The sequence below is a fragment of the Vanessa cardui genome, chromosome 24 (assembly GCF_905220365.1).
Source record: "Vanessa cardui chromosome 24, ilVanCard2.1, whole genome shotgun sequence".
NCBI lineage: Eukaryota > Metazoa > Arthropoda > Insecta > Lepidoptera > Nymphalidae > Vanessa > Vanessa cardui.
In genome coordinates, this window is record NC_061146.1 from 4,055,574 (window position 1) to 4,070,630 (window position 15,057).

The 15,057-nt window shown below is 31.8% G+C and overlaps 1 protein-coding gene across 1 annotated transcript in view; it reads left to right on the forward strand.

Moving 5' to 3' along the window:
* Positions 1-15,057, forward strand: part of LOC124539951 — a 108,622-nt gene that overhangs the window by 62,198 nt on the left and 31,367 nt on the right. Inside the window, exons 4-5 of the mRNA XM_047117311.1 lie at positions 837-936; positions 3,892-4,000. Of these exons, the coding sequence (XP_046973267.1) occupies positions 837-936; positions 3,892-4,000 (209 nt within the window). The remainder of the gene's footprint in view (positions 1-836; positions 937-3,891; positions 4,001-15,057) is intronic.

A 15,057-nucleotide genomic window follows, 5' to 3' on the forward strand; every position in this document is an offset into this window, starting at 1 on the left:
TATTGTATTATTATTAAAAACAATTATATAAGATCTTATTCAACATTACAATCTTTTTGTTCTAAAATGTATCGCGCATAGAAGCTTCTAACACTTTTAGTAGTCAAGACCAGCAGCTTCTTTGAAACAGTTGAATGTGTAGTAATTGGTTATAGAGATCCTTTGTTCGTGTCTTAGTGAATAGCAGTGGATCTAAACGTAGTAGTTTTAAATCCGGACACGTATTACTAATTTATTCATGCAGTTCGTGACGTAATTCATTTCGTACTGTTGGGTGAAGCTAAACACCGTGGAGAAATAGAATTTATTGTATATAAAGCCAAGCCTAAGGTAAAATCCTACTAAATATATAGATGTAAAAAGATTTTAAAATTAACATGATTATTTTTATTATATATTTGATACGAGATGCACCAACTAAAAATAATAAACATGGTAAATCTCCCACAGATCGAGATCCGGTGGAATAAGCTCAGTGGTATTTTTTATCTCATGCGTTAGTAAATTATTAGCGATATCAAAGAAATCTAGGTTATTGACGATTCCACCAAGACGAATATCTTAAGATAGTTACTATATTTTGTCAAATTAAATATCAAAAGTATTCTTAAAACACTAATATAATAAAGCATATTTCTTATTTTAATCAGAATTGGATAAATAGATTTTTACCTGATTGCAGTGACGTTGGAACAAATTCCAAATCCTTATCTCAACCATGTTGACCTTTGTGGGTCATTTGTACTTTTGTGTATATTTTTTTTAAGATCAAATTTTTTTCGCATATTAGGTTGTACTAATTTTAAATATACAATATTGAAATATATTATTTGCAGAGCATCCGACAGATCACCATTTGATGGTTCGTGTTGCTCCGGCTACCGACCAGTCGACTCCGCCAGCTTAGACACGCCTGACGAAGATGACCTTGATCCGGTAACATATAAAGTTAATAAAATAATCTGTGTGATAATAAACTATTGTAATTTCAGTAATTCGTGATATAGTAATGAATCCGTTTTTACAATGATGCCCTCTTTTATATCTTTTTTTACAATGCTTGACAATCATCCAATTGTTTTTCTTATGACAGCTAAATCATTTTCAAAGAACGAAGCAGTGCTATATGTCCGTATGAAATGTTATTCCATACAAAAATAAATTATTATTATATATATTATTATATATTTAAAATAAAATTAAAAATATTCATTAAAGTTGTACAAATTATTGATTAATTAATTACAATAGTAATTATGTGAATAATAAGTAAATGTAATAGTTCCTGTTATATTTATAATATGTACTAATAATAATGTGATATAATGAATGGTATAATACAATGACATAACATCATAGTGAAAGCTAGGACTACTCGCTAACACTATTGATATATCTAATCTGTAGAAAGATCTTAAGCACTAAGAATTGGACCATGTTGATAGTTCTAGTTTAAGAAGCCAATCTTAAATAATTAACTAACATTCACTAACAGTATCTTCTTTATTTTTACTTTATTTAGCGAATATAGGCAATTAAAAGTGCTGTTCTGATAGCGATCACTCATCTATAATATTTTTTATACCAGGAGTTCATGAGTTTATTGAAAAAGGGAAGGATTGTAAAACCTACTCGACCTAGATGTCCCAGTTTCGCACAGTTAGAATGAGGATTTTTATAAAGCGTTTTTAATTACAGGACGAACATAGGGAATAATTATTTGTCATAGAGTTGGTGCCTTCGTGAACATTTTTTTTTTATTTTTATTGTATAGGTTGGCGGACGAGCATATGGGTCATCTGATGGTAAGTAGTCACCATCACCCATAGACAATGACGCTGTAAGAAATATTAACTATTCCTTACATCGTCCTCTCGTCCATCCTTAACTACAGGCACAAGGGATATTGTGTTTGGATGGGTGCACTCACCCTTCAGACCGAAACACAACAATACTGAGTACTGTTATTTGGCGGTAGAATAACTGATGAGTGGGTGGTACCTACTCAGACGGGCTTGCACAAAGCCCTACCACCAAGTAAAGAACGTATGAAGAACACTACAATAGTTATATCACAATCAAGAATATGACTCAAGAACGCACAAAGGACAGACATAAAAGTACTAATTTTTATTTTTATACATAGAATGATAATTTTACTAGCTGATAAACATATCATTCTATATATGCAAAACTCTATAAGCAAACATCTGTTAGTAATGTTCAATATTTACCTCAAAGGTTTTAAGTTAACGAACTTGTGGCTGATTTATTCCGATATTGATTTTATAGACTTTTCTAAGATCAGTAAACAAATATCAATGAACACGAATTCAAACAGCTAAATGAATACAATATAAAATAACAAGAAAAATCTATTTAAATTGAACGCATCCAAAAGTAACCGATATCATCAATATAGATATATAATTTTATAACTTATTAACTAAGTCTGTGGAGAAATTTAAAAAAAGAATTCTAATAAAATCCATCAAATAAAGATCACTCTTGTGAAAATATTACGACGAATGCAAATAAAAGAACTTATTCGTAAACCCACTTCCGATAGAGTATGATAATATGCTACAACAACAACAAACAACAACAACAGCCTATAAATTCCCACTGCTGGGCTAAAGGCCTCCTCTCCCTTTCAGGAGAAGGTTTGGAACATTTTCCACCACGCTCCAATGCGAGTTGGTGGAATACACATGTGGCAGAATTTCTATGAAATTTGTCACATGCAGGTTTCCTCACGATGTTTTCCTTCACCGCTGAGCACGAGATGAATTATAAAGACTCAGAAACAGAGGTGATTACCTGGGTTTGAACCCGCAATCATCGGCTAAGATGCACGCGCTCTAACCACTGGGCCATCTCGACTCTCGATAATATGCTAGTAACTGTCAAAATTTCTAAAAGCATTTCCGCTGTAATAATAACTTTTAATGATATTCCTGTTCATTGTCCATAACATATTACTCGTTCGGAAAATTCAAGCTGACATACAAAGTTAATCGAGTAGTATGCGGAGGTCGTTAAACATAATTTCATATATATGGGGAATAAAGTTTTACAAAGGTTTTCAGCGAGACAATATCGTTTTGTTCGCTCTTAAAATTAATGAGCGTGGGTCAGCGAGTTGAGTTACATTGTTAGTTGATATTCTTTCTTTAGTCGCAGATGATTATTAGATAACAATAACATTTAATATGTTACAACACAATTCTGAAACAAACATCAAGTAATCCCTGACTAATTATATCGTCCTGAAGTATTTTGGCTAATCTTAAAAAAGATCAGCCAACTACGCATGACATTATATGCATTATTAATGCCCTCACTTTTATAATCCGATGGGACAGCCTTATTTTCATTTTCGAGGTACGCTAGTGTAAACACTTCGACATTTCAGACTCAACTCAGTCCAACTCAAAACCCAATGACATTTCATCGACTAGACCTGGAGTTTTTACTTATGACCCCGGGATCTGCGCGATTTTATTATAGCCACCACACCAACAAGGCAGTCTAAATTAATGAATATTATTAATAACTAAAATCACATCCGATTTTGAATTTTTTTTCGTTTTTATCTATTAATTCTATTATCATGAAATTTTGCATAAATTTAAGGAAAACACCTCCGCTCTGTAAATATACAAAAAATACATCTTAATATGTCTCTCTGTAATAGTATTGAAGCAAAATATTGGCGGTCTTTTTGTTTATATTTTTCATTATAATAAATGGTAATACATATTTCTTTAACTATATACCTGCTCCTAAATTAGAACACAAATAAGTAACGTAAGTGTAGCCTAGCCTTATAACATGTTGTGTTAGGTTCATCATACATACAACTATAAATAGCTTTTCCTGTTTTCATAGATACCAAAATATCGGGTGGTCCTGCTTGGTGACGCGGGTGTCGGAAAGACGGCCCTCGTATCACAATTCATGACATCGGAGTACATGAATACGTACGACGCGAGTCTTGGTAAGTTTTTAAATATAATTTTAGATGTTTAAAATGCCAATAGCCGAATTAAGACGTTCAATAAGGAACTGTCAAATTTGACAAACATGACTTTCCAACCATCATCACTAGTCTCAAAATTAAAGAGTCCGGCTTAATACTATTGGTCAATTTTGATTTAGAGATTCTCCTATTGGTCAGTCTACTTATACTGAGTCTATTACTTGATATTATTAACCAATCAAATTAAACTCAAGTATTACAGTGCAAACGAAAGTCAGGCTTATATTACTTGAACAAATATAATCATAAAGTTCGGAATCATCTTCGACGTGTGTAATTTAGGTGGAGATCAACACCATGATATGATCAAAGGTTAATTTATGGTTGGACGATCACGTCGTAGATTTATACTTAGCCTGAATCTAGCACATTTTATAAATGACGTATCTTATTTTCATTAACTTTGTAAATGACATGCTTTAGACAGTTTTTTAATAATTTTTTTTTTGCTGTAAAAAAGTATTGTTGTATTAAATAATACCACAGCTTCTAGACTAGACTTTAATTGAAATAATTAATATATTATAATCAAATTAATAGGTCTTAGAATGCATGACGCACGTCTGGCAATTTATTATCGCTATGCTTTCGATGTAAAACATGCCTATAATTGTAAACATACTACTTATAAAGATAACTACTATTAATGATATACATATTTTTAGTACTAGTAATATATTTTGTAAAATCTCTGGATCTACTTCGTAAATTTTGTAAGCACACTTATAACACTTTTAATTTATGAGATTAAAATATTAAATTAAACGTAAAGCTACAACCGCTTTGGGTTATAGATTCCACAGACAAAACCAGGTAACAAAAGAGAAGTATCTTATTACACTTGATTGGGACGAAGCTAAATTAGCTGTATTACATTATGTAATAAAAATAACAAAACACTAATATGAATAGTGCTATATAAAACCGCACATATTAGAAAGAGACAGAGAGAAAATGAAAGAAAGAGAGGGGTTGATCGCCTGAAGGGAACATAACTCATTCTCTATACATAAATTTGTCTGCGAGTTCACTGTACTGTAAAAGAATTTCGTTCAAAAAACTGAATGTTTTATATTAATGAAGAGGTTTATTGTTAACAAATATTTACATATTACTACGCCATTTCACAGGTTGCGGTTTGTGTACTGAATGCTTTTTAAACAAGCGCGTTGAAAAGGCATGTTGGCGTTTCCACGTGTAAAATGTCACGTTGATCCTCCTAGGAACTATATGTTGAATTAACATATCGAATGGTGGAGAGGTTTATTCAATTTGTGGTCAGTTCCGACTGTACATTGTCGTCTCATATCTCACTTCTGAAATGTTAGATGAAATTGTTATAACACAGTATAAGAACCATCTGTTAGGTGGTAGTTAAGTTTTCACTTTTCTCAATAGAAATGAGAAACACCAAACACCAAACAGTTGATTAATTAATTTTTATTAAAGAATCATTATTTTTTTTGTAACATTATTATCGTTATACGTATTTTTGGTTTTCACATATCGAGCAGCAATGGTTTTGACGATTATAAGGTTGTATATGATATGATATTACATTCTGCGACATGTGTATTCCAACAATGGAACTCGCATTGGAACAGCGTAGTGTAATATGTTCCAAACCATATCCTGAAAGGGAAAGAAGGCCTTAGCCCAGCAGTGGGACACTTACAGGCTGTTGTTGTTGTTGTTGTATATGATGTTATATTATATTTTCAATCCAAGAGCAACTTATATTTATACTCACAAATACACTGTTATCACGTCGGAGAGGAAAAGAGGAAAATATTCTCAAAACCGACATTCGGTAACGCGTCTAAAGAAGTTTTTACTTCGAAAAAAGCGAATAGTCTTAAGTATCAAAGACAATTTGAAGTTCCATCATGTGTCAAAAATATTATTTTTTATAACAAATAAAATATATTTTTATACCTTGGCGATATAATTAAAGAAAATTTCAAAGTAACCGTAGGTAACTGTCACTGTCATAACTAAGCATTCTTTTGGTGAAACGTTTTCGAGCATGAAAAGGTCTTCTTTGATAATAAACGGGGTTTCTAGTTACGGTTTTACTTGGAACATTTTCAAACATAGAATCCATTCTTAAGAAATTTCACAAATCTTCGAGTTTTAAATAAATCATTTGATTAATTTTATTCCTTAAACACACCTAATTCTACTCTCTCTTCTATTTTTTCTTTTAAATTTGATATAGTCACCGCCAAAATATATTGGAAATTTAAGAAAGATTACTATCGCCAAAGCGCTGCTAAGAATGGGGAAAAAGATGTTATGTCTCTTATGTAAATAGTTAAAATGAACCATTCAAATCGGATCACATATTTTATTTTTATTAGCCCTAGTTTTAAACTTTTGTCCCTTTCGTTCCGTACTCGCATTGACACATTCTAGTCCAAAAAGTAATGGACTTGACCTGACGTCAGGAGATTTTGACTGAGACTTTAAAATATTTAAATATAAAAATGAATTAATAAGTTATTTGAAAGGCTATTCTGCACGTTTTTTGTATGTCTGTGTCAACCGTTTTGTATTTAAAAATATTACTCTCGTTATATAAACTATACAGTAAGAAGTATTTTACTAATTATATTATCACAGTTTTCATGTTATGACGGAGCTCAAGTTATCGGCGCTAAAAGCTTAAAGGATATATTCGTCGACAATTTAAAGTTATTTGTTTCAACCTATACGGATAGAGAATATAAAACTCAGCCTTCTCCTTTTTATTTTGAAAATGTAAATTGACTTTCGGATTCAATAGTTCTTGTAACAACAAACAACAACAACAGCAGCCTGTAAATTCCCACTGCTGGGCTAAAGGCCTCCTCTCCCTTTGAGGAGAAGGTTTGGAACATATTCCACAATGCTGTTCCAATGCGGGTTGGTGGAATACACGTGTGGCAGAATTTCTATGAAATTTGTCACATGCAAGTTTCCTCACGATGTTATCCTTCACCGCTGAGCACGAGATGAATTATAAAGACAAATTAAGCACATGAATCAGCGGTGCTTGCCTGGGTTTGACCCCCGATCATCGGTTAAGATGCACGCGTTCTAACCACTGGGCCATCTATCTCTACTCATCGTTCTTATAACAGTTTGCTTAAATAAAGTATATTCCATTAAATGTTGACGATATACGTATCTCTCTCGATATAAAATAAAACAATGAATGTTTAAAATGCATAATTATCCACGTATTCAATATACATATAGAGTATCAAATGAAATTGACTCATGTAAATTTTACCTAACAGTATTACGTTTGGGTAATATCAAAATAATAATATTAGCTCCGCCAGTAATAACCTTATACAGCGTGCTCTAAAACGTTTCATGTAACGTGATATTGTTGTTCGTTGTGCTATTTTAGATACATTTATCTTTGTTATAATTTTACGAATGGTACCATGCAAGTCACCGTTTGGTAACCACCAATGTATTGGGTCTGTTTATACACTAGCTTATGGACTCATACAAAAAGTAATATAATTTTATTTTATTAAATAGGAAGCCAACACATCTTCTTCAGACTATCTTCTACAAGATGACAATTTTACAACTTGATATATTTGCTAATACTGTACATCACAATTATTGGCTCTCATCATTCAACAACTCATCATTCACAGCTAGAGTTGTCACTACAAATTAACATATTAAATTATGATCAACAATACATTCATTATTGGTGATTCAAGCATCGTAATGTACCGTGGTGGTCCATCTTCTCCACGTTACTGTTTGGAGAGTGTGTCAGAGATAGAACACATACGTTACCTTTCTAAAAGCAGACAAGCAGCCTACGCCTATCTACGTCACGGATATAATGTTTAGGCACACGAAGCATTTAGTTTTTTAGTTTTTCAGGTGCGCTATGAAGAGGTAGATTGGTCCTTCCGGCATGGATTATAACCCAACTTGACAGAAATGTGTATAATCAAAACGTAAAAAATCTTCTACTAAAAGTGTGGGTTCCATTAAAGATTGTATACGAGCCAAAATAATTAAAAAATACCCTCGTTTATGCATTGAATGTGTTTCATTATCAACTATATATCAATGAATTTTCCACATGTAATTCGCACACACTAATGAAAACAGGCGGAGAGAGGTCATGCAAAAGCATCATAATGAATGACGTCAAGGTTTACTTGCCAAAAAACGTCTTTTCAGGATAGATAACACCCCTGAGGTGATAATAGATGTTTTATATAAAAAAATAGCGACACTAATTAAGTTCAATATAATTAATTAGACATTCAATTAAAATGTACTCTTATTAAAGGCTCACTTGTGCCTCGAGCACATTAATGTTAAGGTAATAGAACACCGACGCTCGCTTGTGACATGTTTATAAAGTGTCAAATGTTCCATTTGCTGTCATGTCTTTAGAAGATGTGACAATGACAGGCGACAGCCCAGTTCGCATGTCAAGACTAGCCGTGACTTTTGACTTTTCACTCATTTACATTAAAATTATGAATAAAACGCAGTAATGCTAACAAATTTTGAGTTAAACTGGCTATATGTAATAAATTTTACCCATTATTTTTAACTGTCATTAATATGAAACAGATGACATCATCATATGTCCTTCTGACCATTTTCGGCAGCGGAAACTATTCTCAAGAACGTAACTCGTAATACAGGACGAAAGGAGCAGGAGGATCACCTAATGTTAAGCGATTATAACTGCGTCGGTAATACCCGGGGCTTGTAGTTACTTTGGCGGCAAGTAATTCCTGAAATACAAGAGCACTTTTAAAGAAATAGTCTCTCTCATAATCCGATAGCAGGATGTATACAGCATTTGAATACTTCCAGACTGTCAACCCATTAATGAATATATTGAATTCTGTACAGTAATTTAATGTTTATAACTATCTATCGAAGACTGCTTGACATGCTACGTATTGCGGTATCAATCAGAATGGAGTTACTCAGCATAGTTCAATCTACGATTGCTACGCTTGCAGCGTAACAGCTACGTGAGTTAGCTCCATCTTGGTAGAATTTACATTTTGAAGTTCCGTTAGTAACTTCTCGTAGAACTGCTGTGATAGAATGATTATGTGACGTTTTACAATAGTTCTCGTTAAAATTGTAAAACATAAGACAGTTACGCAGTTGTAGTTTAATTTAATATAATTAATGTATGTTATTTCATTTCACTTTCCCTTTATGTACATTTACAAATTCTGTATCCTAATATTAAATTAGATTATATAAATATATAAAAATAAACACAATTCACTCCACCTTAATAATTCCATTCCAGCTTTTAGTGAAATATAATTTACGCGCGCCCGATTACGCTAAGCTCTGTCACCCGATATTCTGTTTTACAAGGTCCTGTATCGATTTAATGTACCTCACACAAAAAATAACCTTATAGACATTAGCCTAAGGTTGAATTTGCATCGCCACTGCTTCGAGGATAAACAATTGAAGAAATATCACACAGTAATTTAAATCATTAACTTAACGATGAGTCAAAATGGAGTAGTATATATGTATATATAAATATATTTGTAGAAGAGCAACGGCATTGACCTTTTACACAGCTTTGCTGCCCACTTTGCAAACCTTCAGGCTATTTGGTTAAATATATTTTATTTATTTTCATGTACCTAATTTCAGTTTATAATTTATCTCATGTACAGCGGTACCTAAACCGTTATGAATTTATTATTCTCATATATATTAATCCACATTCGTGTGGCATGGTAAGATAAGAAATTAGCTATGAATTTGTTTTTCGAACCAACCACTCTCATCAGATAAGACTTTTGATTCTAGCAGTAAGAAGTAAGAAGTTTGCGTCTAGCAGTGGTAAATTTGTAGTAACACATACAGTCACATTTTTAGTACAGGTAGTTAATTTACGTCGTTTTAAGGACATCGAATAATGTTTTGACGTTCTCCATGGTCGAGTGGTGTGTATACCGGTTTTCATAGATACGCCACTCTGAGGTCCCGGGTTCGATTACCGGCCGAGTCGATGTAGATTACCATTAGTTTTCTATGTTGTCTTGGGTTTGGGTGTTTGTGGTACCGTCGTTACTTCTGATTTTCATAACACAAGTGTTTCAGCTACTTACATTGGGATCAGAGTAATGTATGTGATGTTGTCTCATATTTATTTATTTATTTATCTATGACTTATGTAAAAAAAAAACACCATTTCTTAAGCTTACATCAACTGTTTCGAATTTCCAGCACAGGAGAATTCACTTATCGCGAGGTCAATGTCATAAAGCAAGACTAAAACGGAGCAATCGAATATGTCTTGACTTACGTCGCGTCGTTTCGATTTTATGTCGCGTATTTCGAGAACCCAAGAAACATAAACTCAAATTTCGTTTTCAATAAGAAGCATTACATTTACTTATTGATGGTCAAATAAACGACTACCACCGGTTCGGAAAAAGAAACCCCCTGACCTGAGAAGAACCGGCAAAAGCAACTCATCAGATCCTTTTTTTGTCAAATAATTTAAATACATATTGAATATGATAGCAATAAGCAAAGGCGATCGTTTAATTAAACTTGACATGCCATAAATACGAGAACTTTCTGTATGAGCTTATACTATACCATATAGGCTATCCATACGTCATTCGCTTGTCGATTGTGATAAGGTTTTCTAAGAAATAGTTGCAGTGTCAGTTTTGATTTCCTCTTCGAGATTTGGGCCAAATATATCAAAATCAAAATAAACACATCAAGTTGCCCCTTGCTTGCAAATTCGAATCGTAATGTTAAATGATTTAATTTAATATTACCTATGTAGGGAATGTAGTTTCCACCGGCAAAATACACAATAGGTAATCTTTATGACTATCAGTTACATTGATGAATTAAATACAAAATTGAATTCCTACTTACCCTGTATGGAAATCAACGGAGACTAAACCCAATTTTATTTAATAATATAATAACCAATATACCATATATAATGTATATAACAAATAATAACCCAATTTAATTTAATAATAAATATAATCTTCAATAAAGTAATATTCCATTATTCAAGCTTTTTCAAATCCCTCTTGAATTTCAACTCAACCACGTGTACTTAAACAAATGTCCATAAAAACACAATAAGAAGAAAGATCATTGTGCTGTTAACAATTAATTAAAGTTAAACAAAATTCGAAGTATTTTTGATTCTAATAAATCTTACCCAGAATAAACAGTTCTTGTTAGCTGTCGTAATTAATAAATTAAAATGAATTTTCTCTAAAGTACTATTGAAATTAACATTACATTTACCACTAACTACATATAATATGTAGAGGTTATACGGTGGCTCGTGGAAATTAGTATTTGTTTTGTGAGTCCACCAGCATATATAAAAGTGCAAGGATAATTTAAGGTCCTGTAGTGTAGTAGTATATAATATATAGCAATAATTTTATTTATTTAAGTACCATATTGCATCATGAACAAGAAATGAACGATTATAATATTTCAGATTTTTAATATATGTTGTTTCGAATTATTTCATATTAAATATGATATTTCTTTCTTGGGTTTTACAGTAGCTCTGGTCTACTGCTTCATGAACACACTGTGTTTGCAGCGAGCGATAGTGTAATCGAGATAATATAAAGTGAGATCTGTGGTGGAATTATTAACGCCCGCAAATAAATAGACATTGCTCTCCTTAAATACATAATTACAAAATAAATGAATTAAGAATTAACAGACTATAAAATTAAAACATGATAGAAAAATCAACAAATAGTAACATTAGGATTAGGCAAAACAATTGTACGAATGAAATTATACCTACTACAATATTAGTAATTACTTAAATTAATAAGTTACATGTTATTATACAATAATAACACTAAAAGAATAATAAAAACAATAATAAAGCAAGTAGAATTAATGGTGGATGAAATGGTATGTATTTTTTTAAAAAAAATATCAGTGTCGCCTGGTTCAATTAAACATCTATAATAAAAAAAACTATATAGAAAGTCTTAAGTAAGTTAGTCTTTTTTTCGGGGAGTCACCCGATGGCAAAAAATTAGAATATGTTTCAATAACGTTTCGGTTACATCGTGTAGTCGTTCATAATAAAATCCCATCTCATTGCGTTTCCATAAAACATTCTGAGGAAACAATTTCCTCCCAGCCAATATCAATAAGTTTCGGCTATTCCATCCACTCCGCGAAGGATCCGTAAAATATCACTTCAGCGACAATTTGCCAGTCACGATGAAGAATGTATTGCCTTTATGTGACAAAAGGATTTTCTTTTCATATTTATTCGGCTCATATGATCCTGGATATTTTATTACAATATGAATTCAATACTATTTATTTACCACGTATTAAAGGTTACAATTTTGGTTACAAATACCAATCCGTGGTAGAGTGCGATTTCAAATTAATTTTTATCAATCCAATAAAATCAAGATCGAAGAAGAAAATAATTTTATATTGCCGTTTAATTTGCCTTGTATGAAATTTATCTTTTTATTTTATTTCCATCAGAATCAGAATTGAATGCCTCGATGCAAGATAGTATATAGCATAGCTAGCTTAGAATATAGTGAATTTCATACTAGTTTCTCTATGTTAACTTATCTCGTTATTGGTCGATTCGTAAATATTTTACGTTTTAAAAAATCATAAGAGAAAATCACAAACAGTGAAGTCAGCAATCCAGAGGTAGAGAACGTTACCGAATCTTGAGATCACATAATTACTTAACAATTCTCGTACAGCTGTGATTCCCGTTCAGTCCGTGATGTTGCATCGTCTTTTTATATCCAGTTATTATTCCCACGTTTTATACGTGTAGCAAACTTTCAATATTTATCATTTTCGTGTCCTACGAACGTCACACTTCCAACGATTCTGTCCTAGGGCGATGTCAATCATAGCATATACATAACAAAGCTCATATTTTTATAATTTTAATTTTTAGTTATGGTAAAATAGTTTTATAATATCGAACTACCTCATAAATGGAACCTCGACTAAAATTTCCTACTTTTTAATGCTTTAACAGTTAAGGTGCGTCCTAAAACATTATAGTCCAAGGCGTGTCGTTTGCTGGTGCAACATTTTAATTGAATTCAATCGATTACTTTTTTATACTGTAAATAGTTTTTGGTATGGTATTTAGTTTAATAACATTTAAAAATAGATCAAAAATAAATCAGAATATTTTGATAAATTTATCGATTGATTTTGGTCATCAAGTATTGTAAAGACAAGTTAGGTACGCCCAAATGCGATCTTCATTGAGATAATCAGCAAACATAACGTTAAAAAGTATATATCTTTTTAACTTTATTTTATTCGATTCCAAACTTGCAACCTTTCCGATCCAGAAGACAACCCTCACATTGGTGTCAATTCTAAACCCCTTCCAAGAACTCTGATACTTCCTGAAGGTTTCCACTGCGAGAAAAAAGGGTATTGATTGTTACTAAATACTGGCTGTAATACTAGGCATTAAATAAAAATAAAAGATAATGCATCAAAAAGTTCCAATAACAGTAGCTAATTACAGACGGTATTAGTCTCGTACCGATACGTCATGATCAGATTTTCTAAATATTTTTGTGAAAAATAACAAATTTACCTGAAAATCTATTGTTTTAATAACGCGAAACAATTACAGTAAATTGATTGATTACGTAGTATTCGATATACTTCAATTTTACATTTGATTTTAGCTTTTTCCTAGAAACCTTTTCAGTTCTGATAAAATATAGTCCACATTTTAACCAGTATAATATATATCAATAATATGGCATACCTTATTCAAATTAATAATTTTTTTTTTGTAATATTTATTTATTTATGTAACATGTATAAGAAAATATGAGTGACAAGGCTCAAAATTTCATTTAAATTCCAATATTGAAATGGTCTGATCTATGAAAATACTAAATCTCTATCTCAATATAATATCAATACCTATATCTATCTATCTTTCTCTTCATTTTTCCCTATCCTTTAGTTTCATGCCTCATTGATTTTAGTATATACATGTAGGATATAAGATCTGAAATGTATTAAAGCACACGTTTTCTGTCGACGTAGGTATCGCGCAAATGAGATAGCAAACATACTTTCAATTAGTCACAAAAACTACAAAGTCGCTATACACAGATAGTCAAATAGAGCCACTCCAAAGCTAGTGTCGCATCCAACGTCCAGTAAGCAACTGAACTAAATAAAAAAACCACGCAGACCTCTCGTTACCCAGACCCACCACAGCCAGGGGATTTTTATTATTGTAGTTAACAAAAACGGTATATATACCTTATTTTTTATTTGGTGGAATTCGATAGTTCTATAGGTATCTACGAATGTCTTGTCAGACCCGTAATTAAATGTTTTGAATTAATTAATTATAATTTATGAACGAACGTATAGAATACGTTCGAAATTTGAATTTATGATCATTGCGTTGGCGGCTTCATATTCGTTATTAGAATTACTGCAATTTCAAGAATTTTTTTTAAAATATTACCTTCATCGTTTGTTAGAGGACGATAAATAATTTATGATTCTCGGATAAAAGCTTGTCGCAACTTGGTTGACTTCTACGATTTATGGATTTCTGGATAGAAGAATTGATATTGTAATAAGTGTGAGAAAATTATTGTTTTTAATTTTCATAATTGTGTAGAATGTGAGGAATTAATAAAGTTAAAAATTATGTAATCAACGACCTGATGTACGGTATAGTAGGACAATATATTTTGCATAAGATTTCCTTTTTGAAAAATAATAATGTAATATACAACTAGTGACCCGCCCTGGCTTCGCAAAGGTTCAATGCTGATACTAAATATACTACAGATTTTGTTTCTCTACTATATTCATCTCGAATCACTCCATCTATTATAAAAACTCATCAAAATCCGTTGCTTAATTTTAAACAACTAAGCATAGATATAAACAGACCGCGGTAAGCAATTTATTTTTTTATTTTTTACGGTGGTATATTAAGT